General features: G+C 52.6%; 1 protein-coding gene across 8 annotated transcripts in view; it reads right to left on the bottom strand.

Moving 5' to 3' along the window:
- Window positions 1-25,456, bottom strand: part of GOLGA3 (golgin A3) — a 32,968-nt gene that overhangs the window by 3,757 nt on the left and 3,755 nt on the right. For 4 of the 8 annotated variants that reach the window (XM_045841539.1, XM_045841532.1, XM_045841547.1 and 1 more), the window contains exons 2-21: window positions 23,069-23,380; window positions 20,754-21,032; window positions 18,440-18,552; window positions 16,572-17,227; window positions 16,054-16,165; window positions 14,686-14,992; window positions 13,209-13,411; window positions 11,161-11,298; window positions 9,130-9,291; window positions 8,458-8,826; window positions 7,362-7,439; window positions 6,141-6,404; window positions 5,111-5,205; window positions 4,532-4,748; window positions 2,928-3,071; window positions 2,259-2,456; window positions 1,706-1,822; window positions 1,289-1,428; window positions 683-815; window positions 369-491 (exon numbers count right to left, since the gene is read on the bottom strand). In XM_045841539.1, coding sequence (XP_045697495.1) covers window positions 369-491; window positions 683-815; window positions 1,289-1,428; window positions 1,706-1,822; window positions 2,259-2,456; window positions 2,928-3,071; window positions 4,532-4,748; window positions 5,111-5,205; window positions 6,141-6,404; window positions 7,362-7,439; window positions 8,458-8,826; window positions 9,130-9,291; window positions 11,161-11,298; window positions 13,209-13,411; window positions 14,686-14,992; window positions 16,054-16,165; window positions 16,572-17,227; window positions 18,440-18,552; window positions 20,754-21,032; window positions 23,069-23,201 — 3,981 coding nt within the window. In that variant the 5' untranslated portion in view covers window positions 23,202-23,380. Of the gene's footprint in view, window positions 1-368; window positions 492-682; window positions 816-1,288; window positions 1,429-1,705; window positions 1,823-2,258; window positions 2,457-2,927; window positions 3,072-4,531; window positions 4,749-5,110; window positions 5,206-6,140; window positions 6,405-7,361; window positions 7,440-8,457; window positions 8,827-9,129; window positions 9,292-11,160; window positions 11,299-13,208; window positions 13,412-14,685; window positions 14,993-16,053; window positions 16,166-16,571; window positions 17,228-18,439; window positions 18,553-20,753; window positions 21,033-22,944; window positions 23,381-25,456 lie in introns of those variants that run through there. The other 4 variants (XM_045841564.1, XM_045841572.1, XM_045841580.1 and 1 more) reach the window with 4 other exon arrangements.

The following is a 25,456-nucleotide window of genomic DNA, read 5'->3' on the forward strand; positions in this document are numbered from 1 at the left end:
CCAAAGTCCCCAGCGCGCATCCCATGCCCAGCTCCTGAGAAAGAGTGAAAGTCGGTCCTGGTGGCCAGTAGAGCTGCTACAGGCAAGTCATGCTCCCAAACCCTCTGCAGTCAGGACCACCCCAGGCACCATCGTGTCGATGTGTCACATGTGCTGTGTCACTCATTGCTGCATTTCGCAGCAAAGCCCAGGTGTGGTACCAAGGTCTGGTGTCCTTGGCCTTCACCCGCTGCATGACCCGGACATGTCCATGAAATGGGGTAATGTGGTCTCACAGTCATCGCTGATGTGGTGGGAGCAGTGACTGCCCATGTCCTGGCTGTCTGAGGCGAAATCTGCCCGATGACCCCCGGCTGTGCTCCCAGTACCTGCAGAGACTGCTCAGCCCCATCCAGCTCCCGCCTGCTCTGCTGCTCAGTCAGGTCCAGCTGCTGCTTCAGGGCCTGGATTTCTCTCTCCTTCTGATCCACCTCCCACTTGAGGTTTTCCATCTACAGGAGGGGGAAAAATCACATGAGCAAAAGAATTTCACAGTGGCTTTCTTGCACAAGAAGTACTCCATGTCTGTGTCTTATTTAACATCACACTTAGAGACACATGACTGTCCTGAGCCTGCAGGCAGGGAAGCAGCAGAGTCCAGCCATACAGGTCCTGTCACCAAAAGCAGAGCTGCCCTGCCTACCTCCTGGTTTCCTGCGGGCTGTCTGCTCAGCTGCTCATCCAGCTGCTTCTGCAGCAGCTGCAACTGCGTCCGCGCCTCTGCCAGCTCTGCCTGGAACTGTGCGACTTCCTGGGCACGTGTGCCCTCCTGACGCCTGGCACAGAGAACACGGCAGATGCAATGACAGCGTGCAGCCCACCTGACCCCTCAGCCCAAATGTGTCAGCTCTGTGTGACCAGTCCTGAGGGGTGGGGGCTCGTGTGCTGCTCACTCTGGGCAGGGACCCTCTAGGGGTGGTTGATGAACTGTCTCGACTGAGCCTCACAAGCCCCCTGGGGTTATGGTAGTGGGGAGAGTTTCACAGGGACCTGAACACATACAACTCAAGGCTGCCCTTGTCGGAGCTGACAGTGAGCCTCAGAGGTGGGCATAGTCCTCAGAGGGTACGGCAGCATGGCGACTATAACATGGGGGTTAAGCATAGACTTCTTGAGACAGACTAGACATCTTCTCCTTCCCAGGCCTGCTCACACGGTGACCTCAGAGAGTGCAATGTACTAGGTGGACTTGGGGCAGAGCCCCGGTGGGGACCCTGTGGCAGTTGGCCCTCTGCCCGTGGACACTTACTGGAGACAGTCGGCCTCTGCCTGCAGTGTCTGCACCAGGAGCTCCTTGGCCTGCAGCTCCTTCTTCACCTCGCTCAGCTCCAAGGTGGCGGCCTTGAAGTGGCGGCGGTTGTGCCCTGCTTCCGCTTTGGCCGCAGCCACCTGGAAGGACACTGGCCTCAGCAGAGTTCAAGGCAAAAGCAGTATCCCCTCTGCCCTCACTTGTCCTAATGGGCACCAGGGCTCTCCTGACCCCACTGTCACCCAGCCCTGATGCCACCTCTGTGCTTGGGACACGTCAGAAAAGGCACTGGTACGTTAAGTTCCTGGAGGGAATGGCTGTGTCAAGGGGCCCATGCTCAGTTTTAGACACTGAAAACGCGCCCTGTAAAGGCTGCACGTGGCTGCACGGTGGATGTGTCGGAGGGTGGCCACACACCTGTTCCCTGAGGCTGTGCACTTCCAGCTTTTCTCTCTCCAGGGCGGCTTGTAAGGTCTGCACCAAGTGCCTCATCTGGCGGTCCTCCTCCTGTTTGCACTGCATGATGGCCTGCACCTGCAGCGCGGCACCAAGGGGACCAGTCAGGAAGGACCTCCATGCCACAGCCTATAGAGCCCAGGACAGAGCATAGGCCACCGTAATCGGTGCCACATGGGAGACCAGGGCCAAACAGAAACCAGTGAGTTCTCTGATGGCTGGAAAATCCAAGGCTGTTGATGGCCACAGGAGGACACCCCTGAAATACCCAGCTCCCCCGAACTCCAGAAGCTTTGGAGCCCTGAACCGAGAACAGGGTCTGGAGCAAGACCCCTGCTGGTCCCTTACAGACAAGCAACTGCCTTGACATAGTGAGGGTCCACCCTGGCCCAGCAGGAGTTGCCCACCCCAAGCCCTCCCAGGACTCAGTGACGGGACAGTTCGGGGCCTATGTGCACATGTGAGGAGGGTGTCACACTCCCCCTGCAGGAGCAGCAACGACTAAGCCTGATACCTGGAGGTTCAGCTCCACAAGGTCGGCCTCCCTCTTGGCCAGCGCTGTCTCCAACACGCTGTTGTGCTCCCGCAAAGCCGCGTTGGACTGGCCGAGGCCCGTGAGCTTCCCTCGCTCGTGCTCCAACTCCAGAGCTAACTTCTTTTTTGACTCCTCAAGGTGCTTTATCTTCCTCCTAAAGCCCCTGGATTCCTGAAGCTGAAACAAGTCCCAGTCATGTTATAGAGTCATGCGTTCTGGTCAGGGGAGCTGTGACCCACTGGGAACAGAACAGCCAACATAAAACACAGTGACAGGTACCCAGGGCCTGACTGACAGTCCCATTCGATCTTTAAACGTCCAGCCCACCTGAGCTGCGCCCTCTGGAATTTGCAACGAGAGCATCACAAGCAGGAGCATGGCTGCCACGAGGCCTCTGACGCCCCCCACATGGGTGGCAGCGGACATGTCCTGCTAGCTGCTATTGTTACCGTGCATGGGGTTGGGGGAGTCTACACTTGGGCAGTCAAAGATCCAGAAACATGGTCGGACGGGTGTGGAGTGCAGAGCAGTCAGGTTCGGCACACAGGCCAGCCAGGCTGATGCTCCAGGGTCCTTCATCTCTGCACCAGGGCCGCAGTGGAGCAGTGTGGCCCATATACTCTGCCGCGTGACCACGAGCTCACTTACCTCGTCCTCCAGCTCCAGCACCTTCTCCCTGTACTCCTCCAGCTCCTGGCTAGTCAGCGCGATGACCTCCTGCAGCTCCTTTTCCAGCATCACCTTGCTGTGGCCCACAGTCTGCAGCTCCAACTCCAGGGTCTGGATTCTCTCCTAACAGCAGGACAGGAAGGTGGACAGAGTCGTGGGCTTCAGTATGGCCGTGGAACGTGCTGACCTCCCTCCTATGTAGCCCTGCGTCACCTGACCCGAGAGGCTGCTGACCACACTGACAGCAGGACGTAACTAACCACTGTACACACACACGGGCACACATACACGTGCATACACACTCTTACTGCCGCTGTGGTGTAGGTGCTGTTCATGCTTGTCTCTCCACTGAGCCTCCTAATGAGGGGTCTGACTGTCTACTCAGACTCAGGAAGGTGAATGACCTGCCCAGAACCCACTTTCTGCGTGTGGCTTTCAGGCTGAGCTCCTACAGCAAGCGGAGGGTGGAGTCTACAGGCTTTGTGCCTTCCCACCTACCACATAAGCCAAGAAATGAAAAAACCAGACATGTTTTACAGTGGAAGGGAAATTGTAATTGAATAAATTTTCCCCGATGATAAGTGTAGGTGATTGTAGAAACAAACTTCACGTGAGAATGCAATGACTAAATGGAAGTGAGATACCTTAAATTGGAGAGTAATACATAGAGTGTGAACTAACTTACTCAGGCAGACTTACTCTGAGTAGCAAAAGTGAAAAACGGTCAGGCCCAAAGCTGGCAGGGGTCCCCGGCAAGTCTGAGAGGCTTCATGTCATACATTCAGCCCTGCCCACCCACTCCCCAGTGGGAGCTCCCGCCTGCCACCGTCCTCCATTCCGCTCAGGGATGCCAGCCAACCATGACCTTGAAAATAATCTACACGCCAAAGGCTTTGGGCTCACAGCACGGACCTCCTTCCCCAGTTCCTCCAGGATAAGGCCCCCCATCAGCAGAGCCGCCTGCCACCACCTGCACCTGGATGTGGGCGCATGCTAGCATGGACCTGAGCGTCCCGTTTTCCCGTTCTCTCCCTGTCACAGCCTCCCCTGGAACCACCATCCCTCCACAAGAGAGTCGCAGGTCTCACCCTACCTGACCTCAGTCTGCTCAACACACACCGACCCCTTCACATCACACAGGCCCATCCTCTGCTGAGACACCAAGCTGTCCGCCCTAACACCTTGGTTACTCAAGTACTACCTCCTCCGAAAGATTTTCTTGATTGTCCCACAGGCGCTGGAACCCTCACCAGCCCCCACTCACACTGCTCACACAAATGCTCCCCAGACACTGAAGGGGCAAGAAGGAGCCAGTGTGGCGAGCACACGGTGGGCCGTGCCTGACGACTGAGTGTCCAGTGTCCGAGCAGACCCCACAGGCCCACAGGGGCTAAGGGAGAGGACCTGCATGCAGCTCCCACCCCTGGCCACATCGACATGGTGTTGAATTTTAGAGAGCTGCTGCCCACACACTCACTCCGCCCCCTCAGAGGGGTCTGTGAGGGTTTCAGGGGAAATGCTCACATCCCCTCACACCCCTACCCTGGGCGCCCACGACGGGCTGAAGCAGACGCAGTACCCACATGCAGTGTGCGGCCACTGGGGCCGCCGGCCTCCTGGGCTCTCAGCTGGCCGAGCTCGGCCTCAGCTGCCTCCTTGGCCGTGAGGGCCTCCTGCAGGCGGCGGCTGAGGATGCTCACAGCGCTCTCGTAGGCCTTGTGCTTGCTCTTCATCTCCTTCTGAGCACTGCTCAGGTCCGAGCCCAGACGCATCACCCTCTGCTTCTGCTCGGTGATGGCCCTGGGGCATGTCAGAGGAGACAACAGGCTATCTTAAGTCCCCCATACCTGCCCCCAGCTCCACCTCTCCTGATCCTGCACCCCCAGATCCAAGACCCGTGGATGTGGCCGGTGTTGGCAGCCCCCCAGTGCCCAGCACTGTGCTCAGACCCACCCGGCCCCTCCTGGAGCTGTTCACAGGCTCCTAACCAACCAAACAATGAACCTGACCACAGGGTCATGAGTAAATCACGGCTGATAGCAGCGCCGGTGTGCATGTGTGGGATGTGTTGGGGCAGGGCCGGGGTGGGGCTGGCATCCACCAAGAGCAAGACACACAACCCCAATGGAAATACAAACAGAAAGGGCGAGGCCCCGACTCACCTGGCGGCTCCCTGGTGCAGCTCCTCAATTTGTGACTTGAGCGCTTCATTTGCCTCCGTCAGCACAGCCACCTGCTGCTTTTCAAACTGCAGAGACTTCAAAGGAGGGAGGAGGAACCAGTGAGAGCAAAGCCCCATGTGCCTCGGCAGCCTGATTCTGGACGAACCCCAGGCACGCGGTCCCGTTTCAGGGCCGCCTCCAGCACGTGGGCTTTGAAGGTCCCGAGAGAGAGCTTTGCCCTTTTATGAGGGACCGTGTCAGAGAGGTCAGGTGCCCCTGCTGTCTGTGTCATGGCGATGGAGGGAACACTGGGAAGGGGCCCCCTCCCCCTGGGCTCCCCAGCACCCATGGGAGCGAATGTGAACCAATTTGGGAGGCTCAGCCTACCCCTAGCCCCTCTTGCTGCCCTGAGCACGTCTGTGACATGACTCACACCGAGGCCCCCGCTCCAGTAGCTCCACCTGCACACTCACAGCTCTAATGCTGTCTCTTCCCGAAACTCTTAGCTTGCGGCCCCCAGTCAGTCTGCCCAACCTGCACCCTGCCTGGCCCTCTCCTGAGACTTCAAAGACCTCACACACCAAACAGCCTTGGTTTGACGTGTATGCGCATGTGTCATTTCAGGAACACCCCTCAGTCCCAACAGGGCCCTGGACTGAGGTCTCGCTCTCCCTGCCCTCTCAGGCACCCTCAGCCCCCGCAGCACAGCCACCTACACCAGCTCCTGCTCGCACCCTGGCCTACCCTTGGCCACAAGACCTGCACAGGTGCACCTCCACCCTGCTGGCCCTCCACACCGCTCACCAGCTCCCACTCCCAGAGGCTGCAGCACCTGCTACAGCCTGGTGCTCCCTGCTGTCCCTCAAACCCAGGTCGCCCTTGGGTCTCCCCACAGTGCCGACTCTCTTCCTGCACTCAAATCCATGTCACCTGCCGGCAGGTACCTGTCGCCCTCACTGCTGTATGCCCCCCTGCCCAGCCCCACGAGAGCCTGAACAGCCAAGTCTTCTCAGTCAGCGCATCCGCAGACCTGTAGATGCGTCTCCATCTCATCGCGCTCCCGCTGCACTGAGTCCAGTTGTCCTTCGAGAGCTGCCATCTGCTGCTGGACCTGGGACACCTCCTTTTGTAAGCGCGCCCGCTCCGCCTCCACGGACTTCTTGTCCCCTTGCACCTGGATCAGCTCTCGCCGCAGCTCCTTCACCTCCACGTCCAGCCTCTTCTTTGTGGCCTTGAGCTCGCTGGTGAGCTGGTCTCGGGAGGCAGCGTCGCGTCGGTAGGCCTCCATCATCACCTGCCAGGACAGAGCTGCAGCCAGGGCGGGTGGGGCCCCCAGTGGACACGCAACTTACACAGAAATGCTCACGGGCCCTGAATGGTGAGGCTCAGCGGGCTGGGTGTCACACCACAAACCAAGAGGCCACCGGCTGGATTCCCAGTCAGGACACATGTCTGGGTTGCGGGCCAGGTTCCCAACTGAGAGTGTGCAAGAGGCAACCAATTGATGCATATCTTGTACACTGATGTTTCTGTGCCTCTCTTTCTCCCTCCCTTCCCCTCTCTCTAAAAATAAATAAATAAAATCTTTTAAAAAACACTCATAGCTTGTCTGGGGCTAAATAAAGATAACACTTTGCCAAACTGAAGACACCGTCAACTGAGACACCCCCGTGATTCTGCTCCCTGACAAGCTGGCGAAGCACACAGCTGCTACGCCAGGTGCGGGCACCTCCAGCCTCCACCTCCCGGGAGTCTGGCCGTTCCCCCTCCAAGCCATGCTCCCAGCTGGCAGAGACGCCCACACCACTGGGGGCGTGCCCTCAGGGGCCAACCCTCCTCAGACCCTGCGCTGGCAACACTCTCTCATGCCCCCCACACGGATGGGCTTCACAAACCGATACACACCCTGGGTGCGCCCAGACTGATGTCAACGCTGGGTCAGTGTTGTTCTCCAAGCGTGCGTTAAACAGAAACTCAGCCTGTGCAGTGGTGACGCACCTTCTCTGCTGTGACCACAGGGCATGATGCGGCCGGACACCAGCCCCACTGTGGACACACCTGACTCTGGAGACTTTCTATGGGAGGGGGAGGGGCACCTCTTAGAGTCAAGAAGTGCCTTTAAAAACTGAAGGTGTCTAGACACTCGCTACCTTGCTCTTGATCAGTGCGACCTACTGATGTGATTAAACCACTTATAAGACTGTTTTCACACACTTGTTTCATGTAAAGAACACCAACAACTCAACTTTACCTTTTGTTGAAGAAACTGTTCTTTTATTTTCTGCGTCTGCTTTTTCAGAGAGGCAGTCTCTTCCTGAAGGTGCTCCACCTACGAGGGACATGTGCGCACTTTGGTCCCCGAGTCAGGGCAGGAAAGACAACTTCCCAGTGGGACAGGAATGCCACCCCACTTCCTACCCACTGTTTTAAAAATAATAACCTTAATCCAAGGTGCAGCCACCAGTGACCTGGTTAATAGCACCACAGGCAAAACGGAAGCATGAGCAATAATGCCTCATACCAACAACGGTCTCTTCCAGAGCTTTCCAACTATCCGCTGATGTCCCTCTTACTGACAGTAAAATCAAACTCCAATTTACTCAAAGAATCTGCACACGTGCTGTAACTCCGTCCCTGCTGGTTTGAAAATCTCCCTCCGCGTGCCCTAGGAAGTAACTTAGCTCCGTCATTGTCCGCAGAGAAAACACGGGCCTCCCTCAATCTTACTTCCCAAAAGGAAAATGCCATTGGTTTTTTGTCTTGTCCTGTTGCTTATGTAGTGGGACCTGAAGACAAAATTATTGTCTGACGCCCACTCTAGTTCTGCACATCCTGCGGCTTTCTTGTTTTGCCCATATTTTTAACATTTGTCTATGCCCAGCCGTGTTAGCTGTTTGCATCACAGCTCCCAGGTGTGGGTGCGAGGTGACATCCACACAACCAGACACTCAGGCCACCTGCCCACCTCGCCCGCTGACACCAGTCTGTCCCACTGCTGTGTGCTGTGGGTTCACTGCTCAGGCACACAGGAGGGAAAAGACAGAAGTTCCACACACTTTCCCTGCCTGAGCTCTACACATTCCGTGGACAGAAACTGTGTTTATTGGTAGATTACTTTCAAAGCCCAAACATAATTGTTTCCTGGCTCTTGGCCTGTACATGCCCAGTACCTAGAGGGCCGGAAGCCCACCACCAAGGGAATGGGTCCTCCCCCAGTGAAGCCCTGGCCTCAGCCTGGGTGTACTTTCACCTTTGTACAATGGGGTTTAAAGAAAGAGCCAAACCCTGAACATCGATGCTCACATGTGTGACTGTGACTTGTACAAAATGATGGTAAATGGCACTACCTGGCTGGACTTGACGGCTAATTCCTGTCTCAACTGCTCCAAAATTTCCGATGTCTCCTCAGCACCTTCCTCCAAGCGTCTGGCTCCTCCGTCAAGCTGCTCCCCACTGCTCCTGGCCGCCTGCAAAGCCACCTCCAAGACAATCTTCTCCTTCTGCAGGAAGCTGATGGTGTCATCCCTGGTGGTGGCCTCACTTTCTAGCTCTTCTAGCCGGGCCTGCAGCTCATTGTAGCGCTCCTGCAGGTCGCCAAGGGTCTGCTCCCGGCTCTGCAGTGTCTCCTGGGTCGAGGTGAACTGCTTCAGCAGGTCCAGGTGCTCCTGCTGCAAGGCCTCGAGCTGCTGGTCTCGCTGGTGGAGAGTCAACTTCACCTAGAAAAGGGACCAGATTCAGTGTGACCACCCACTCTGGAATTTTTACTGCTGCTCTGTTCAGGTTGAAGATAACCTGCATGGACATTTTGCAGTATTTTGTACATAAAAGTAAAGTCGGGTGTACAAGGACACTTGCAGAAGCAAGCACTTGGCCAGGTCTGCCATAGCAGCCAGGTCTGGTGGTGGAACACTGAAATGAATGTGATAGGTGGACCAGCACCAATGCACACAGCAAGGACAGCCACATGAGGCAGCTGTGTGTGGTCCAGGCATCTCAATGGGGCTGCAGCAGGGCCTTGCCTGCTCCAGCTGCTGCTCCAGGGCTACTGCCGAGGCCGCCACATTCTGCAGCTGCTCCTTCTCCTCCTCAAACTCCTCCAGCCTCCGCTGCAGGTCCTCCTCCACCATCGTCTTCGCCTCCTGAATCTGCACAAAGGCAGCTTCTTGGTCCAACATGTCAGCCTAGAACCGGAAGAGAGTGCATTTTAAAAAACAGGATAACCTGAGTGCCCCAGCAGAGTGAAAGGACACCCTCCCAGTGGTTAGGGTACTCAATCCACATCACTGTCTGCCCGTGACCTGTGAACGGAGGAGCCAACGGCCACTGGAGTGAAAGGCTGGTGACCTCTCACTGCCCACTGACAGGCTCTCTGCCTGCTCTCTGTCCACGGTCCTCCCCAGTGCTGACCCTCGGGCCTGGCTGGGAGGAGAAGCAAGCAGACAACTGTCTGAGGACCTGGGATAAAGTGACAAATGATATCTCACACTGCCTCTCACATGAAGATGGGCACCCTGGGGTGTGACACAGGGAACATCCTGTGTCACAGGATGATCCTGATACCACTTGGTAAAGCCAGAGACTGGGGTCGTGGGACAATATGGGAACGCTTACATCTGACTCTGTACATGAGACCCAATATCCAGGTGTGTTTCACAGGGAAAGTAACGTCAGTTTATAATTTAGAATTTTCCGGTTCTTTGAGGCTAGAGCCCATGAAGAGCACGTTTTTCACAATGTGACTCTCCCCTCATCCAGGTCACCTGTGAGGACAAAGGCCATGTGCAGAGAAGGAGGAGAAAGGAGCCACACCAGTGGCAGGACACCAGCCTTTGGGGTGACTGGAAGGCCAGTGACAAGACTGCCACGCCCCACCCCTGTGATGCTGCATGGCCTTTTCTCTGCCTGATTTCTCCCAACAATCCTAAGAAATAGGTACTATTTCTCTCATTTTATAAAAAGGGAACGAGGCCCTGGCTGGTGTGGCTCAGTGGATTGAGTGCCAGCCTGTGAAATGAAAGGTCATAGATTCGATTCCTAGTCAAGGCACATGCCTGGGCTGCAGGCCAGTTCCCCAGTAGGGGGCATGGGAGAGGTAGCTGATTGGTGTGTCTCTCACACATCAAAGTTTCTCTCCCTCTCTCCTTTCCTCCTCCTCTCTCTAAAAATAAATAAAAGTAAAAATAAAAACAGACTTTAAAAAAAAGAGAAGAGAACAAGGTTCTAAAAGGTCAAGAAATCGTCCAGGTGTCACAGCTTGAAAAAAGGACAGGTACTGGGTCCCAGACCAAGCTGCTGCGTCCCACCGCCCTGACCCTGACCCTGCACATACTGCTGGGCAGAAGAGTAACAAAGGCTGAGGGCAAGGAGACACTTGCTGCCACTGGGCTCTGCGAGGCTCTCAGACATGCACTGCACTGAACGCCTTCCTTCCCGCTCACTCTCTGCCCAGCACCACCCGCCACTGGGCTGTGTGCCAGGACCCAGACCCCCCACAGGCCAGAGGAGACGAGTATGAGAGAATGTGAGGAACTGAATCCCGACACCTAACCACTGTAGGCTGTTCAATACTTTAAAAGACATACAGCCCTGACTGGTGTGGCTCAGTGGATTGAGCATCGGCCTGTGATCCAAAGAGTCGCTGGTTTGATTCCCAGCCAGGGTACATGCTTGGGTTGCAGACAAGATCCCCACAGTGGGGGGTGTGCAAGAGGCAACCACACACTGCTGTTTCTCTCCTTCTCTTTCTCCCTCCCTTCCCCTTTCTGAAGATGAATAAACATATTTGAAAAAAAAAAAAAGAAAGAAATTAGTTCTCTTTCCCCTACATTCAAAACTACTCAACTTCTGAACATGACACATATTTCTTAAAAAAATAAAAGTAAAAAATAAAAGACATACAAATATATGTATATATTATTCATGTGTATGTACGTATTTGTATATTTCTTTAGCCTTGACCAGTGTCAAAAAAAGCCCAATTCAAAACAAAAAAAAACCCCAAAACAAAACCCTAGTGACAGGCAGCGGCCGTGGGATAGCCCGGCCCTCACCTCGATGCCCTGGAGCTGCAGGGCTATGCGCTCCTTCTCCTTGATGGACCTGTGCTGGGTCTCTGTCAGCTGCTGTGACAGGGACACGTTCTCCAGTTTCAGGTGCTCCAGGAGGCCTGTCTGGGTCATCTGTCCAACCTGCAAAGAAACACATGGCAGAGAGTTGCTAGATTTCAAGCACTAGATTACAAGTGCAGACCAGCCTGTGCCCTAGGCTGCCAGGGTGAGACCCTGCCCATTGGTGGCCCCTGAGGGGCCAGTTCCTGAGGAGCCACCACACAGGGCATCTGCCCACCCTCTTGCAGGACAACCTGACACTAGGGGCAATGGGCCCTGTGTGCCTAAGAGGGGCAGGCAGGCAGCCCAGGAGCTAGAGGTTACTCCTCTGAGAATGTGCAGTTTGTGGCAAGATTTATACCTAAGGTCCCACTGAAGGTTCATCCTGAGCCCCAAAGGTGAGGGGGCCTTACCTAGACGACAGGTGCAGCCAGGGCTGGAGATCTGCCCCATAGGTGAACTGACCAGCTGTGACGAGACACATTTCAGGCCCTGCCCTCTCCATGTCAGATTGTCCTGGGCACACCAGGTTGACCCTGTCCATTCCTGGGATCCAGCCCAGGGCCTGGCCCAGGCCATCAGCCAGGCCTCCTTTGACTACTGTCTCCTGGAGAAGCAGGCACCCAGCTTTGAACATGCCAGTGCCAGGGAAGGGGTCAGCAGACACAAGGGTCTGCAACTGGACCTTTGAGCACACCACTCCCAGCTCCAGTAACAAGGCTCCTAGAAGGACACGAGTCCCAGGGCCTCAGGGGAAGCCACTACAACAACAGGGACACCATTTGCGGGAACTGTGTCTGGAGACGACGACACGGTAAAGACCACCCTGACTATCCCCCCGCTGGACGGTCCTGGGAACAGGTCTAAGTGACTAGGAAAAGGGGGGAAATGCTGAACCTGGCTCCCAGAGGGATTTGAAAACAGCAATTACGTTTCTCAAACTGCCACTCCCGGAAATCTTCCTGTTTTTATCTTCCCAATTCCATTTCTGACTTTTGTCAGATACAAAAATCTGGCTTATTTAAATACTTTATGCTTCATTTAAATGAATGTACCATAGCTTCAAAATTACATTAACTTGTAAAATAATGTATTTTTAAGTTATGTTGTAAGCAGAACCAATGCTTGTCCATGTGGTCCTTTAGCTTAAATGTGTGACATAAATTTAGAGAGTTTCTACTTTGTACATACGTAGACTTTAGATGTTTAAAAAAGGAAAATTTGGTCAAGTTAGTATTTCACATTCTCTACCTGGGAAATAAACTTTTAATTAATGTAAATTATTTTATCTGGACCAAAAAAGGGGGAAGGGAACAAAATCCACAGTTAAATTCAAAAAGAAGCCTGAGGCTGATACAGGTGCCACCTGGCACCTTCGTGGTCAACCCGCTCAGTCGAGAGCCCTGAGGTCCAGAGCAAAGAGCAGTTCAGCCCGTGCCAGCTGTTCTGAGTCCTCCAGAGCAAGACATGGCTCAGAGGGCGCAACCCCAGCGTGACTGTGCACCTGTGCCAGCTCCCACGTGTGCCAGCAGTTCCCTAACACAATGAAAGGGAGGAGAACCTGGGGATCAAGCATCTTGAGAGGGAGAAGCTCTCGCTGGGAAGAGAAGGCATGCCTGCGCCCTGTGCATGTCACAAACAAGTCACAGGAGAGCAGAGACCGGGCGGACTCAGAGTTGAGAACTAGGTTCCCAGGACAGAAGTCACCCTCAGAGGACGACGCGTCCTAGCAGTCAGAACTGGGGACACAGTTCCAGAGAGGAGTATTTTAGGGTTAGACGTGCTGAAGCAGAGGTTGTGACACTCCCTGTGTCAGAAGGTCACGAAGACGCTTATGTACAGGGTGAGCATGGGCTACGTGACTGGTTAGCAGGTATTTTAAAAAACGCACCAGAGAAATCCAAAAAGCAGAAGTCTTTCTAATTTACAGAAGAGCAGTTGCTCCACACGGAACACGAAGTGTGAGCTGTCCAGCCCTGTTGGGGCCATACCTGGATGTGGGCCATCTCGCCCTGCAGTCTGACCCGGGCCTCCTGGGCCAATGCGAGCTGCTGCTGGTACCACTGCCTGACGCTCTGCAGAGACGCGATTTCTGCCTGGGATGCCTTCAGCCTGCTTGTGAGCGTCGTGCGCTCCAGCTGCACTTGCCTCAACTGGCTCTGTAAGGCTGTCATCTGCTGTCGTAGGTCATGCACTGGAAGCGAGAAAGCACAGTGCTCAGGCCAGCCCACAGTGGGAGCCCACAGCTGCACTTGGAGGTCCAGATCACGACAGCCTCCCCACAGAGCAGGGACCCAGCAGACTCCCAAAACACACGGCAGTGATGTTTAAAGTTGCAGTGCTGAGCCACGTCTCCTGGGGATGGGGTTAGGTTCCTGTCACAATACTTCATCACTTGGTCCTTGTCACATGTGTCTGTTTATGACACCCAGCATCGCCTACAGCGTTGATTCATCAGCACCAGACTCACAGAATGAGGCTCAACTAATACACGTTTACTCTACAAGACAGCGCAGCCTCCTTGCACTTAGGAACAAAACAGTGTTTCGGGTTCTTTTTAAATAGCAAACTACCCGAAAAAGCACAAAAATGCAAAAAACATGTCACTGAGCCTCCTGTGAGTGCAGGTCCATCCGCTGCCTGATGAGCTCTGGTCGGGTCAGGCCTTGCAACCCAGATTTATAAAATCATTTTTGAGTTCAGAACTTTTTGGATTTTATAATTTTCTTAAGGGACTGGGTACACAGAATGCTCAAAAAACTAAAAACAGTCTACCGTTTTGTTTTTCAGTTGTGCTGTATTTTTTTCTAGTTTCAAGATAAAACCTTTGTGACAGCAGTCCATCACTTTTTCTTTTATGTCATCAGACCTAAAACCTAGCGTCACACGCCTTACGGCCAAGACTCTGTGCTGACAGCAGCCCCACAGCCGCTTGGCCAGAAGAGGCTCATCTATCTCTGCAGCCTGTGCTGGAGGGGCTGAGGCCCGGCCGACGCTGAGGTGTCCTGAGCTGACAGCTAGTCCTCTTGGCAACTGGCTGAGTCTGGGGCCTCAACCCAGGTTCCCTGGACGCCAGTATTCCATGTCATTCTGCAGGGGATTCCCACAGGGACCCAGCCAGACCCACAGCTGAACTTAAGGTAGGCACAATAAAGGTTTACTAATCCACAACCTATTGTTTTTTTTTTACATATTTTAAATAAGACCTGTCATTCTGTGGAACAAGCAGGCAGCTCCGACAACTGACTCAGGGTCAGAGCCCACATCTGAGACCCAGGCCACCCTGACGCACATGCAGAAATTTACCAGAAATAATCCGCATTCAGAAAAGGAGGCCCTCATGTACAAATCAGAAGGCAGTACAACCCCCCAGCACATTCATATGGCAACAGGTCAGTGTCCAAAGCAGGCACCTGAGGTGCACCCCACTGCTGAGCCCAACCCGCAGACACCAGGTCGCACACGCACCTGTGCTGTCCTTGCTGAGCATGCTGCTCTGCATCTCCTCTACCTTGGCCAGGAGGCGCTGGTATTGCTGCTCGGCCACCTGCAGGTCTCGGTGGGAGGAGGCCAGGCTGGCGTTCTTGGCCTCCAGTGTGTTCTGCAGGTCGCTCATCGCCCGCTCCAGGTCCCAGCATGACTGCTTCAGAGTGTCCACCTCCGAAGTGAGCGCGTCCTGCTTCTGCTGGCTGCTGTGGCTGTGCTCCTCCTGCGCCTGCAGCCGCGTGTTCAGGGCTGCCAGCTGTGCCTGCAGCTCTGCCTTTTCTTTAAGTGCCTAGAAAGATCGCCAAAAGGCAACCCAGTCAGGAGATCCAGTCACCTCTACCTTGTGCATTAAGGAGGCTGCCACACCACCCAGTGAGACAAAGAAAGGTGCAGACAGGTGGGCTTTCCAGGAAAGCATTGATTTCCAAATTATCCAGCTGTCTGACACAACGGCCCCCCCAGAGGAGGTACACTATCCAGACAGCCAGGGGCAGGGGACCATGCACCTGCCTGTTTCCGCAGAGTGGTGCTGCACAGGCGCACCCTGAGAGGGCTGTGCAGCACCTGCTCACCTCTCAGCTCTCACATAGCATATTTGTTCAGAAACAAAAAGCTCACAAGCACCCCCCCAACACACACACACACACACACACACACACACACACAGTACCAGGAGCCCTGAGGGATCCTCAAAAGACAGAGAGCCAGGTTCAGCTCTGAGGAAATAAATCGTCAGGGAGAGGCTCCTACACAGGGACCCTGTAGGGCCAGCTGGGGCCTCGGGCAGCCTAAGGCACCATCCTGGGCTGGGTGGCAGGCCCTCAGAGACCACTGCCCACGGGATAAAGCAGGAGAGAGGAGAGCAGAGCCTTGAGAGCCCCAGGGAGAGCAGGGCACATCCACAGGAGCAAAGGGCATGAGCTCCACCATTTGGAAGTCAGCCTATCAGGTGTGCAGGGAACTCCTGAGTAGAAACTGATTTTTAGGAATATGCTAAGCAAATAAAGCAAAGTTCGTATCAGAAAAAGAACCCACAGCAAAAAGCATTCAAGGGGAAAGATGACAATTTTATCATGCCAGAAAAAAGTGAGGTCCAGCCAAATCAATCTGACTCTTAAGCATGGCTGGTTATCTGACATCAGGGTGAGCAAATACTGCAGGCTGACCCAGGCAGAGACGGCAGAGACATGGGAAATGCCAAAGGGAAGCTCACATGCCTCTGAGCGGACAGACCAGGCCAACAGGACGTAGGCACAAAGGTCTGGCTGCTGCTGCTGCTGTATTTGTAAGGACATGCGAGACTCTACCCAATGATCAGGAAGCACACAGGTAAGATGTTGCACCCCTTACCTGACTGGCCTCCTGGGATAAGGCTTCCAGCTGCCCTTCAAGTCTCATTTTTTCTTTAAGAACCTGCAACATCTCATCCTGAGTTTCAGCCACAGAACTTTCCATGGATACGCTGGAGGAAAAGGTACATGTAGTCAGGTGGTGAGAATACGAGTGATCATAACTTTTACACTCTCCAAACCTCACACATCCCTGCCGCTCTCCCGCAGTTGAAAATAAGTAAGGAAAACGATTCCAATGGAGAGCTGTCAGGAAACAACCCCACCACAGCCGGGCATCTTCAGTCCCCCTTGGCTGCAATCCCCATGTGGGGATGTGAGCCAAGGTGAGCTCCTGTGGGCTTTTGCAGGCAGGTCTAGGAAACGCTGGAGGAGAGAATGTCCTAGCATTGCAAACGATGACCAGATAGCTCTAGTTCCATTTCTAAAGATCAACGTGTATGTCGAGGAAATGGGAAGGACTGAGAAGTTAGGTGTTGCAGCCCCTGCCCGGGCGAGTGGGTCCTGCGTGGTGCCCACCTGCTGCAGATGCTGTCTGTCCGGCTCCGTGTCTCCCCATTGACCTCTGGTCCCTGGTCTCGGTGCTCAGCTGCCGCGGCCTGAAGGACATCCGCGATGGATGGGAACTGGCCCAGGGAACTGGCAGCAATCTCCTGGCCGTTGACCACATAGGAGGCTTCACGCATGCCGGCACGGTTCACAGGAAGGCGGTGCACGCCCCGGGTGGAGATGCCACTGCAGGAGGAGCTGTCGCTCTCATTCCCATCGGCCTCAGACGTGTTGTCTCCAGTCAGGGAGGAGTTCTCCAGGTCGTCGGCCTCAGGACACAGGCTGACCTCAGACACCACTGACGTCACGCTGCTTTGGCTCTGCTTCAGGGAGCCCCTGGTGGAGTCTGTGGCCAGAACATTTCCACCCGAACTCCCAGCATTTGACTCTTCAGTTCTATAATCAGCCAGGGACCGAATTTTGCTTGATTTGGAGCTTTTTTTCTCCTTAGGATGTGCCAGGAGCCCTAAGCTGCCTACCTTCGGCCCCCGAGGCACGCTGGTGCGCAGGAAAGAATATTCCTTTGTCATAGCCACGGTGCTGGCCCTTGGTAAGGTTTCTGGGTTCAACATGAGTTCAGGATCAAGTGTGCTGAAAGGTCTCATTTTAGTTGCAGGCTGGCTGGACTGAGAAGGAAATAAAAGCAGGAGCACGTTTGAACTTAGCAACAGCATTCAAGCTGTGCTGCCCACAAAGAGGCTGCACAGATGACAGCAACCCCTGCGTGTGTGCCGCCCCTGCCCAGCTCCGCCCCAGCACACTGTGCTCTGCAGCCTCACTGTCCCCGCGTCACATCCAGGGACCATCCAAGCACACTGTCAATGACTGCAACTTGATTACAATTAAAAACAGCTATTAGCCAGTCCTTCCTCATCACACCTCCTTTGCAATATTTTCCTGGCTGTTCTCCCATTTTTATACTTTTGGATAGACTTAAATTTTTTCTTCAAGTTATAAAAAGACGTTCTACTGAATTAGAACTACCTTATATTTGTAATTACTTAGCAGATAATGAGTAGTTTCCCTCCAGTTATTCAAAACTGCTTGCAGAGGAAGTTAGAGAGAGTTCTTCCAAATTCTGGCCACCTTTACTGCCATTTTAATGTGATGCTCAGATAGTTACCACTTTTCTTTTATTTTTTAAAGATTTTATTTATTTATTTTTAGAGTGGGAAGGGGGGGGAGAGAGAGAGAGAGAGAAACATCAATGTGCGGTTGCTGGGGGTTATAGCCTGCAACCCAGGCATGTACCCTGGCTGGGAATCGAACCTGCAACACTTTGGTTCGCAGCCCGCGCTCAATCCACTGAGCTACGCCAGCCGGGGCTGATAGTTACCACTTTTCTTATAAACATGACCTTTTCCCACTAATATTATAATTGGCCTTATTAGGATAACTATTGGTTTTTAATACTTGTATTTTTCAAACTTCTGAACCCTATTTTAATAATTTTATATTTTTATAAATTATAATTTTTGGTTGACTCTCTAAAGTTTTCCAAGGCATCGCCAACATGTGCAAACAACAAGCCACCTCCGCTCGGAGGCGAGGACTGGCTGGCTGCTCCAGCGCAGAAAGCAGTGACACCCATGCGCTGGCTTTCTTTGCTCTCCGAATGGCAGGTTCCAGGGTGGAATGCCCTTGTTTCGAGGGAAGAAGAACCAGACAGGGTGGGAACCAAGGCCCCGCCGGAAAACCCCTGCAGGGGGGAACCAATGAGAAAAATGGCCTTTCCAGAGCAGCACAGAGAAGTGAACCACAGACCCTAGCATGGCATCTGACTGACCGCGCCTGCTACACAGAAGCTCTCCATTAGCTTTTCCGAGAGTGGGACTCACTCGTTCCTGCTGCCGCTTCACCCTGTACTGTTTCAGCTGTTCCTCCAGCCGCTTCCGAGCCTGGAGTCGGACCTGCTCCTCCTTCTCCAGGGGCAGCGAAGCCTCTGCTGAGCCTGGGGTGGGGAAATGGACTCTTGGAAACTCATAAAGCACCAGGCACAAAGGACAAATCCCAACAGCAGCTGTGCTGGCTTGCATTTCATTACCGACATGATTTAGCTTCTAAACAACTCATGCCATCTAGTTTGAAAGGCCTACTTCCAGAAGGAAAGAAACTGAGCCCCAGACACTGGCCACAGATGGGACCCATGTGGCAGAAGACACCCTGGCCATGCCTGGGGCCTGGGCTCCACACAGCATCCAGCGGGTACAACAGGACACGGCAACTTGCCCCTAAGTAATGAACTGAACTCCAAGTTGGTGCTCGTGGGGAGCCCTCCGCAAGCTCTAACTCGGATCTCTGAGGTGACAGAGGGACCAGAGGAGAACAGTCCTGATGGAATGACACCCAGTCACAAGGTGTGCCACACCAAGCATGCTTGCTTTATGCAGTTATATCTGGAGATAGGATTTGATCCACAGCTTACCTAAGTTCCCACAAAAATGACTCATGTTATATGAGGTCAGTAACAGAATTGAAAGTATCTAAACCCAAACCTTTTCCTTTAGATAATCAAGGGGAACAGTGAGTGCAACAGTACAAGTTGCAGGTTTCCCTCACATACAGCAAACATGCACGCTGGGGGATATGCTGATGAGAGCAGGTAAATGTCCTGATTTAAGCACTTCCTAAGCAACGCCACCCTCAGAGGTGGAGTCCCAGACAACAGGCAGTTGCTGTTTTAAATAACCCCTAACAAACACCTGAGCACCAGAATTCCAAGAATTTCACTAGGAATTCACCAACGTCATTACTAATTGGTGCGTTTATCAGACCTCTAGTACTCTTTTTGAGGCTTGAGTGGTCTGAAATGCAGAAACCCAGTGGCCAGTGGCTGCATGCAGGGCACCCGGACCTGCAGGTTCCGCAACAGAGACACAGCCCGAGAGTCAGGGTCATGAGTGAACACTCCCCAGGAAGGGCAGCAGATCCCTGCCACATGGGCACCTCACGGGCACCTCGTGGGCATCTGGCACATGCCGGAGAGCAGGAACCAGACTTTTATGTGACGTCTCTTCGCTTAACTGTTGACAATGAGTTTACAGAAAATTTAAAACACACTATGGCCTTAAACAAAAATAATGCCTGTGAAGAAAAAGGCAAACAATCCTAAAGAAAAATGGGCCAAACATATGAACAGACATTTCACAGAAAGGAATGACCAAATGGCCAACAGAGAACAAGATGCTCAAACCCTCCCGCAACCAGAGAAGGGCAAGTTTCAAGTGAAACAATCAGTGCTGATACGCCCACCAGACCAGTAAAAACTGAACAGAAAGTGTCTGGGTGCGGGAGGGCTGGGCGACAGTGTGCTCTCACGGGTCCTTAGTGGCAGTCACATGACCACACATGACAGAATAAATAAAAACGCCCGTTGCCTTGGACCAAGAAGCTGTCTCTGGGGGGCAGCCCTAGAAGCTGCGGCAGTGATGCTGCAGGCGTGAAGACGAGACACATGTGGCAGGGGATGCACAGCCGTGTCCACGCAACAGTGAAGGGGTGAGTGAGAAAAACCTCCAACAGTGGGAGCAACACAATCCCATAGAAAAAAGCAGGGACCCCAAACCCAGCAGTTGACAAAGGTCTATGGAGGGTCAAGAGAATGTGGCCGACCAGGATGGGGAGTGGTAAGAGCCCCCCCCGCCCCAACCCCCGGTGTGTGACATGGCCCACTGTGCACAATTCTAGGTCTGGGTGTGAGAAAGTCAGTGGCAGACCACAGTCTGAAGGTTTCCTGGTTTGTAGGCCAGTGCTCAATCCACTGAACCATACCAGCCAGGGCTTGGTCTGGACGTTTCTTGGGCTCACAGGCTGCCAGTTTGTGACTTGGCCATCCCAGAGTCCCAGGATCAGCACAAAATCAACGGTGATAAAGACAATTCACAAGAGAAAGTTTCCGAAGTGTTACTGTTGAGATGCATTTCCCACAGGCTGCTGCTCCCCATCCCAGATGACAAAAGTCACATACTGGCCCTTTAAATCTGGAACACCAACACCAATACCAGACCACGAGGATGTGTACTTTCCCTCTAAAATGGAGCCATCTGATAAACGCACAGTCCACCATGCTGACGAAGCAAAATGCCTGTGAAGGCGGCGGCGGCTGGCACACGGGGGAGGGCAGGGAGGGGAGGCCGGGGGTGGGATGCTTACACAGTTGCGTTTCTTGCATAGGAAGACTGAGTCTGAGAGACTGCAAAGCTTCTTTTCTAACACTGCCCTCAGCACTAGTCCCCTGAGACTTCGTTAGGTTGTCATGGAAATCAGCCACACCTGGAGGGGCATCAGGACCCACTGGGCTTGCGGGGGGACCGACAGCCCATGGTGAGCCTGGGAGCTGTGGCGTTGGCCCATTCTGACAGGCGTCCCCCTTGCTGGGCATGTCTAGGCTTCCTCCTTCATCCACAGCTCTGTTCGCCTCAACGTTGGCACCTGGAAGAGAGGGCAAGCTGGGCCATCATGTTGTTCTGCAGATGTGCAGCTGAAACAGGACGAGAGAGAATCTAGAGATGTGAGCACGAGCAGTCCGCACACCCTACGTCGGTTCACTCCAGGAGGAGAGCAGGCCCTGGTCCCCTCACCATGGGCGGGAACACGGAACGGGCCACTCAGCCACTCAGAGCCCGCCATCCCCATCTGTGGAATGCCTTCACCTTTGCATTTGGGATGAAGAATTTAGGATTGTTTCCTTTTTATTTAAATACGACCAATGGGAAATCTTGTGAAAGCCTGTATTAATGAAACAGAAAAAGAAAACAAATGCTTAAAACATAGCTGACCGTGTTTCTAACAGGGATCAGGAACTGCAGGGCTAATCAGAGCCATAGCCTCACAGTCATTTTCACAGTCATTTCAAAGTATAAATTCATCCTCCAAAATGAGAAATCTAAGGCAAAGAGGTGGATTAGCTGATCAGAATGATTTCAGCAATGTTGAGCCCCGAGTGTGTGCTTCTGCTTGACAAACACCTGTCTAGTAAAAGCCCAAGATTTATCCAATGATGACCCATCAAGCTCAGTTTTACCCACTGATACATTACACACACACTTGTTCGTACATTAGCTTAAAAACTCTTTCCTTATCGAAAGGAAGAAAGACTTTATATACTCCAGTGACTGTTAGTCTTCTCCCTGCCCCTCACACTGGGGGGTGAGCTAGTCAGAGGTTGAAGAACCAGGGTGGTGTGTGGAGGAAGGGAGGGACCCATAACACCCTCTTTTGCCCAAGTAAATTTAAAATGGGGTTCTATCACTTGAAATGTGAGTCCCAACTAACACAGTGACTTACGGTCATGCCTCTCTAAAAGGAAAACCAGAATAAAAAATGTGCCACAGACACAAAGCAGAACCAGGGGGCTGCCCTCAGCCCTGAAACTGTGTCTGCTCCCACACAAACCACCCTGTAGCTCTGCTGTATGTGTCGGGGGGTGGGGGTGGGAGGGGAGTCCTGCATTTCAGATATAAGACAATCAGGTTAATACCACTTTCTGATGAGTTTACAGGTCTGGGAGAGTCTCACAAACCTTACTGCTTATAAAATAAAGTAATTTTTGAGCATCATATTGCACTTTAAAAATATCTAAAAGTGAGAAGGCCCAATAAACAAGACTTTGTTTCCAAACACAGACCTAACTATGGATAAACAAGTAACGATGATGATGATGCCTCCCGAGTGCCTGTGTCTGTTTCACGTGGGCCACTTCCTCCAGCCCCACGATGGCCTCGAGAGGTAGGCTCCACTCATCTTCTGCTTCACACAATGGGACAGTGAACCCGAGGTAAACTGCAGACCCTCTGCAAGGCTCACTGCTCTCCGTGGTGGATCTAAGGGCTGCCTCCCCATCTGCCCCGCTCTGGGATTCTCCGTCTTGGGCCCACGCTCTCACCGGCCTCACCGGGCACTTAAGCGCAGTAGCCAACAAAACCATTTTAGGTGCTTGAACACCATTTTGAAGAACCAGGATGCAATTTCCACTAGTAAATCAGCACACACACACTTTTTGCAAGCACACACTACACTAAGTGTCATGACCAGGAAGGGGCATGAGGACTCAGTGAATTAACCATCAGCTAACACACAAATATGATCTGATAATCCTTCGACCACTACTAGACCATTCTGGCTCCCAGTTAGTAAAATTCTGGCAGCCAACCAATCAGAGAGGTGAGACACTAAGCCAGGAACAGTGACGTGTAGGAAAGACCCACAGAAACTTCAGGGAAATCATCACGGCTGCTCTGCTGGGGCAAAGAGTGGGGCAGTTCCTATTCTATTTAAACACAGGCCGTTGATTTACAGTTGGAGTTAACTAAGAAAAGACACTCATCTGATCACTACAACACACTTCGAATGAAAAGTTAGCTGTCGTCTTAAACACCACAGTCCGCCTCCGAGATGCCAGCCAATGCCCATCCCTGTTCAGAGACAACGCGTCGTGTCGGCAGCACGCAGAGAGCCCGGTGACTCACGCTGGGCTTCGTCCCACTGGTCCGGAGGCGCCTGCGGGCCCAGGGGCTTCGGGAGGGCGCCAGGGAGGGTTGAGGTGCCACTGTGGGATCCATCCTCCAAGAGGCCACCCTGCACAGCTGACGCTCCATCCATGGTCAGGACGACTCAGACTGGGTGACACCCAGGGGCTGCACGGGGGCTGCGGGCAGGCACAATCTCTGCCATCACCAACAGTTGGGGTCCCCTTGGAAGGACGGCACTAGGTTTTCCATTTTGAAGACATTTAAAGTCTCATAAATGGCTTGAAATCAAACCGAGGAATATCATGATACCTGCCAGGAGGGAAAACAGAAAGTATTATGAAACTTCACTAGCAGATTTGAACTAACAATTCCAAGATTAACATTTGCTTCTCCGTTTGCATCAGTACAACAAACAAATGCAGATACCAATGTGGCTGAGTAGGTGGGGCAAAGTTGCCCCGAAAAGCAAGAGGTCACCAGTTCAATTCCCAGTCAGGGAACAGGCCTGGGCTGTGGGTTCAGTCCCTAATTGGGGTGCCTACCAGAGGCAACTGATCAATGTTTCGCTCTCACATCAATTTTCCTTTCCCTCTTTCTCCATCCCTTCCCCTCTCTAAAAATGAATGAATAAAATCTTTAAAAAAATCATTGCAGTATCCTAGGTTTTAAGGATAAAATGCTGAGCCAGTCACACCCAAGCCTGTTCCTGAAGGTGCTTATTGTCATTATTGGTGATGGCCAAAGACCGTCCTGCCATGGCAGAGAAGCTCCCTCAATTGGCAATGTGTTTTCACAGGTGGCCACTGAGGGGGGTCCAGGAACTGAGGAACTGAGTTTTTTGTTTATTTAAACTACCATATTTTGCCATGTATAATGTGCACTGTTTTGCCAAATATTTAAAGAAAAAATAAGGATGCACATTATACATGGGTAGTACTAATTCATATCTAAATGTCTTCAACTCTTGTATTTAGGCTTATGTGTTAAAAGTAGAATTCTAGAAAGCAACATCCAGGTGCAAAATAATACCCTGGAATGTGATCGTTGATTTTGTTTCTAAATAAATAAAAAATTGAATTAAAAAATTAAAATGAAAGATTCTTTTTCCTGGAAGTTTAGGCCAAAAACACAGGTGTGCATTATACACAGCAAAATACGGCACTCTGAGTGTACACAGCCACCGGGGGCCGGGACTTCTGTGTAAACACTCAGAGGGCTCCCCTCCTCGGAGACCTGGCACGAAGGTGCTGAGGCCACTGTTCAGGACCAGCTGCGGGCACAAGGTCGCAGGGCACTGAGCTGGGGAAGCACAGGAGTCGAGGCCACCGCGGAGTGGGGGCAGAGAGAGCATCTTACAGGAGGTGACCAGTCCACCTTGCATTTCCAGCAGCGTCAGTGCCCTTGAGCCCATCCTGCAATGCTAAGTTTAAGGGAGCAAAACTGCCCAGTTTGGCAACTGGTTTTGGCTTGTGAACTGGCTGAGGAAGATATTATCACCTTGTTTCCTCGTCAACAAATAAGGTGTTATTAGCTGTTACTCTTTCTATGGGAATGTTGGCATTTAGTTCCTTTAAAATATTATCCTATGCACTGTTCTAGGTTTCACATGTTTCAGGATAAAATTGTGCACAACTTCCTCTCCAGCTTACAAATCCCACTGATGTTGGGCTACAAGCCAGGCAGTGGTCCTCACCAGGGGGGCTGACATAGGTGAGCCTGCTCTGCCAGGTGCAGTGCCTCTGAACACTTCTTCACCCAGTCCGTGAACAGGCATTCTCAGGGGTCGCATCACCTGCTGCACCCATGCAGTGAATGACTAGTAGTGGGAGTGTCCCTCTGGGTGAACCTGGGGTGTGGAGGGAGGGGGCTGACTTGAAGCTCCAAATACCCACACATTCCTCCCTGCTGTCCTACACCCTGCAGGCCAAAGACACCGTGCGTTAGTGCTATTAACAATACAGGGTGTGGCAAACAAAGGTTTACAGTTGTAAGTACACAAAACAGTTTATTCTTGTATTATTATTTATTTTTTAAAAGATTTCATTTGTTTATTTTTAGAGAGCATAGAAGGGAAGGATAGAGAGAGAGAGACAAACATTACTGTGCGGTTGCCTCTTGAGTGACCCCTTCTGGCGACCTGACCTACAACCCAGGCATGTGCCCTGACTGGGAATCAAACCGGTGACTCTTTGGTTTGCAGGCCCACACTCAATCCACTGAGATACACCAGCCAGGGCTTGTATTATTATTTATTAATTACTGTATTATTTTCCATATAAACAGCTACAAGCCTACTTTTGCCCCACCATGTATAAAAGCTTATATCTACTACTAAGCATAAAACTAGCACTGAAAGGATTTGTACTGGAAAGAACTGTTGATAGA

This window comes from Phyllostomus hastatus, unplaced genomic scaffold, assembly GCF_019186645.2.
Source record: "Phyllostomus hastatus isolate PE091 unplaced genomic scaffold, TTU_PhHast_1.1 phas_contig_1162, whole genome shotgun sequence".
Taxonomy (NCBI): Eukaryota; Metazoa; Chordata; class Mammalia; order Chiroptera; family Phyllostomidae; genus Phyllostomus; species Phyllostomus hastatus.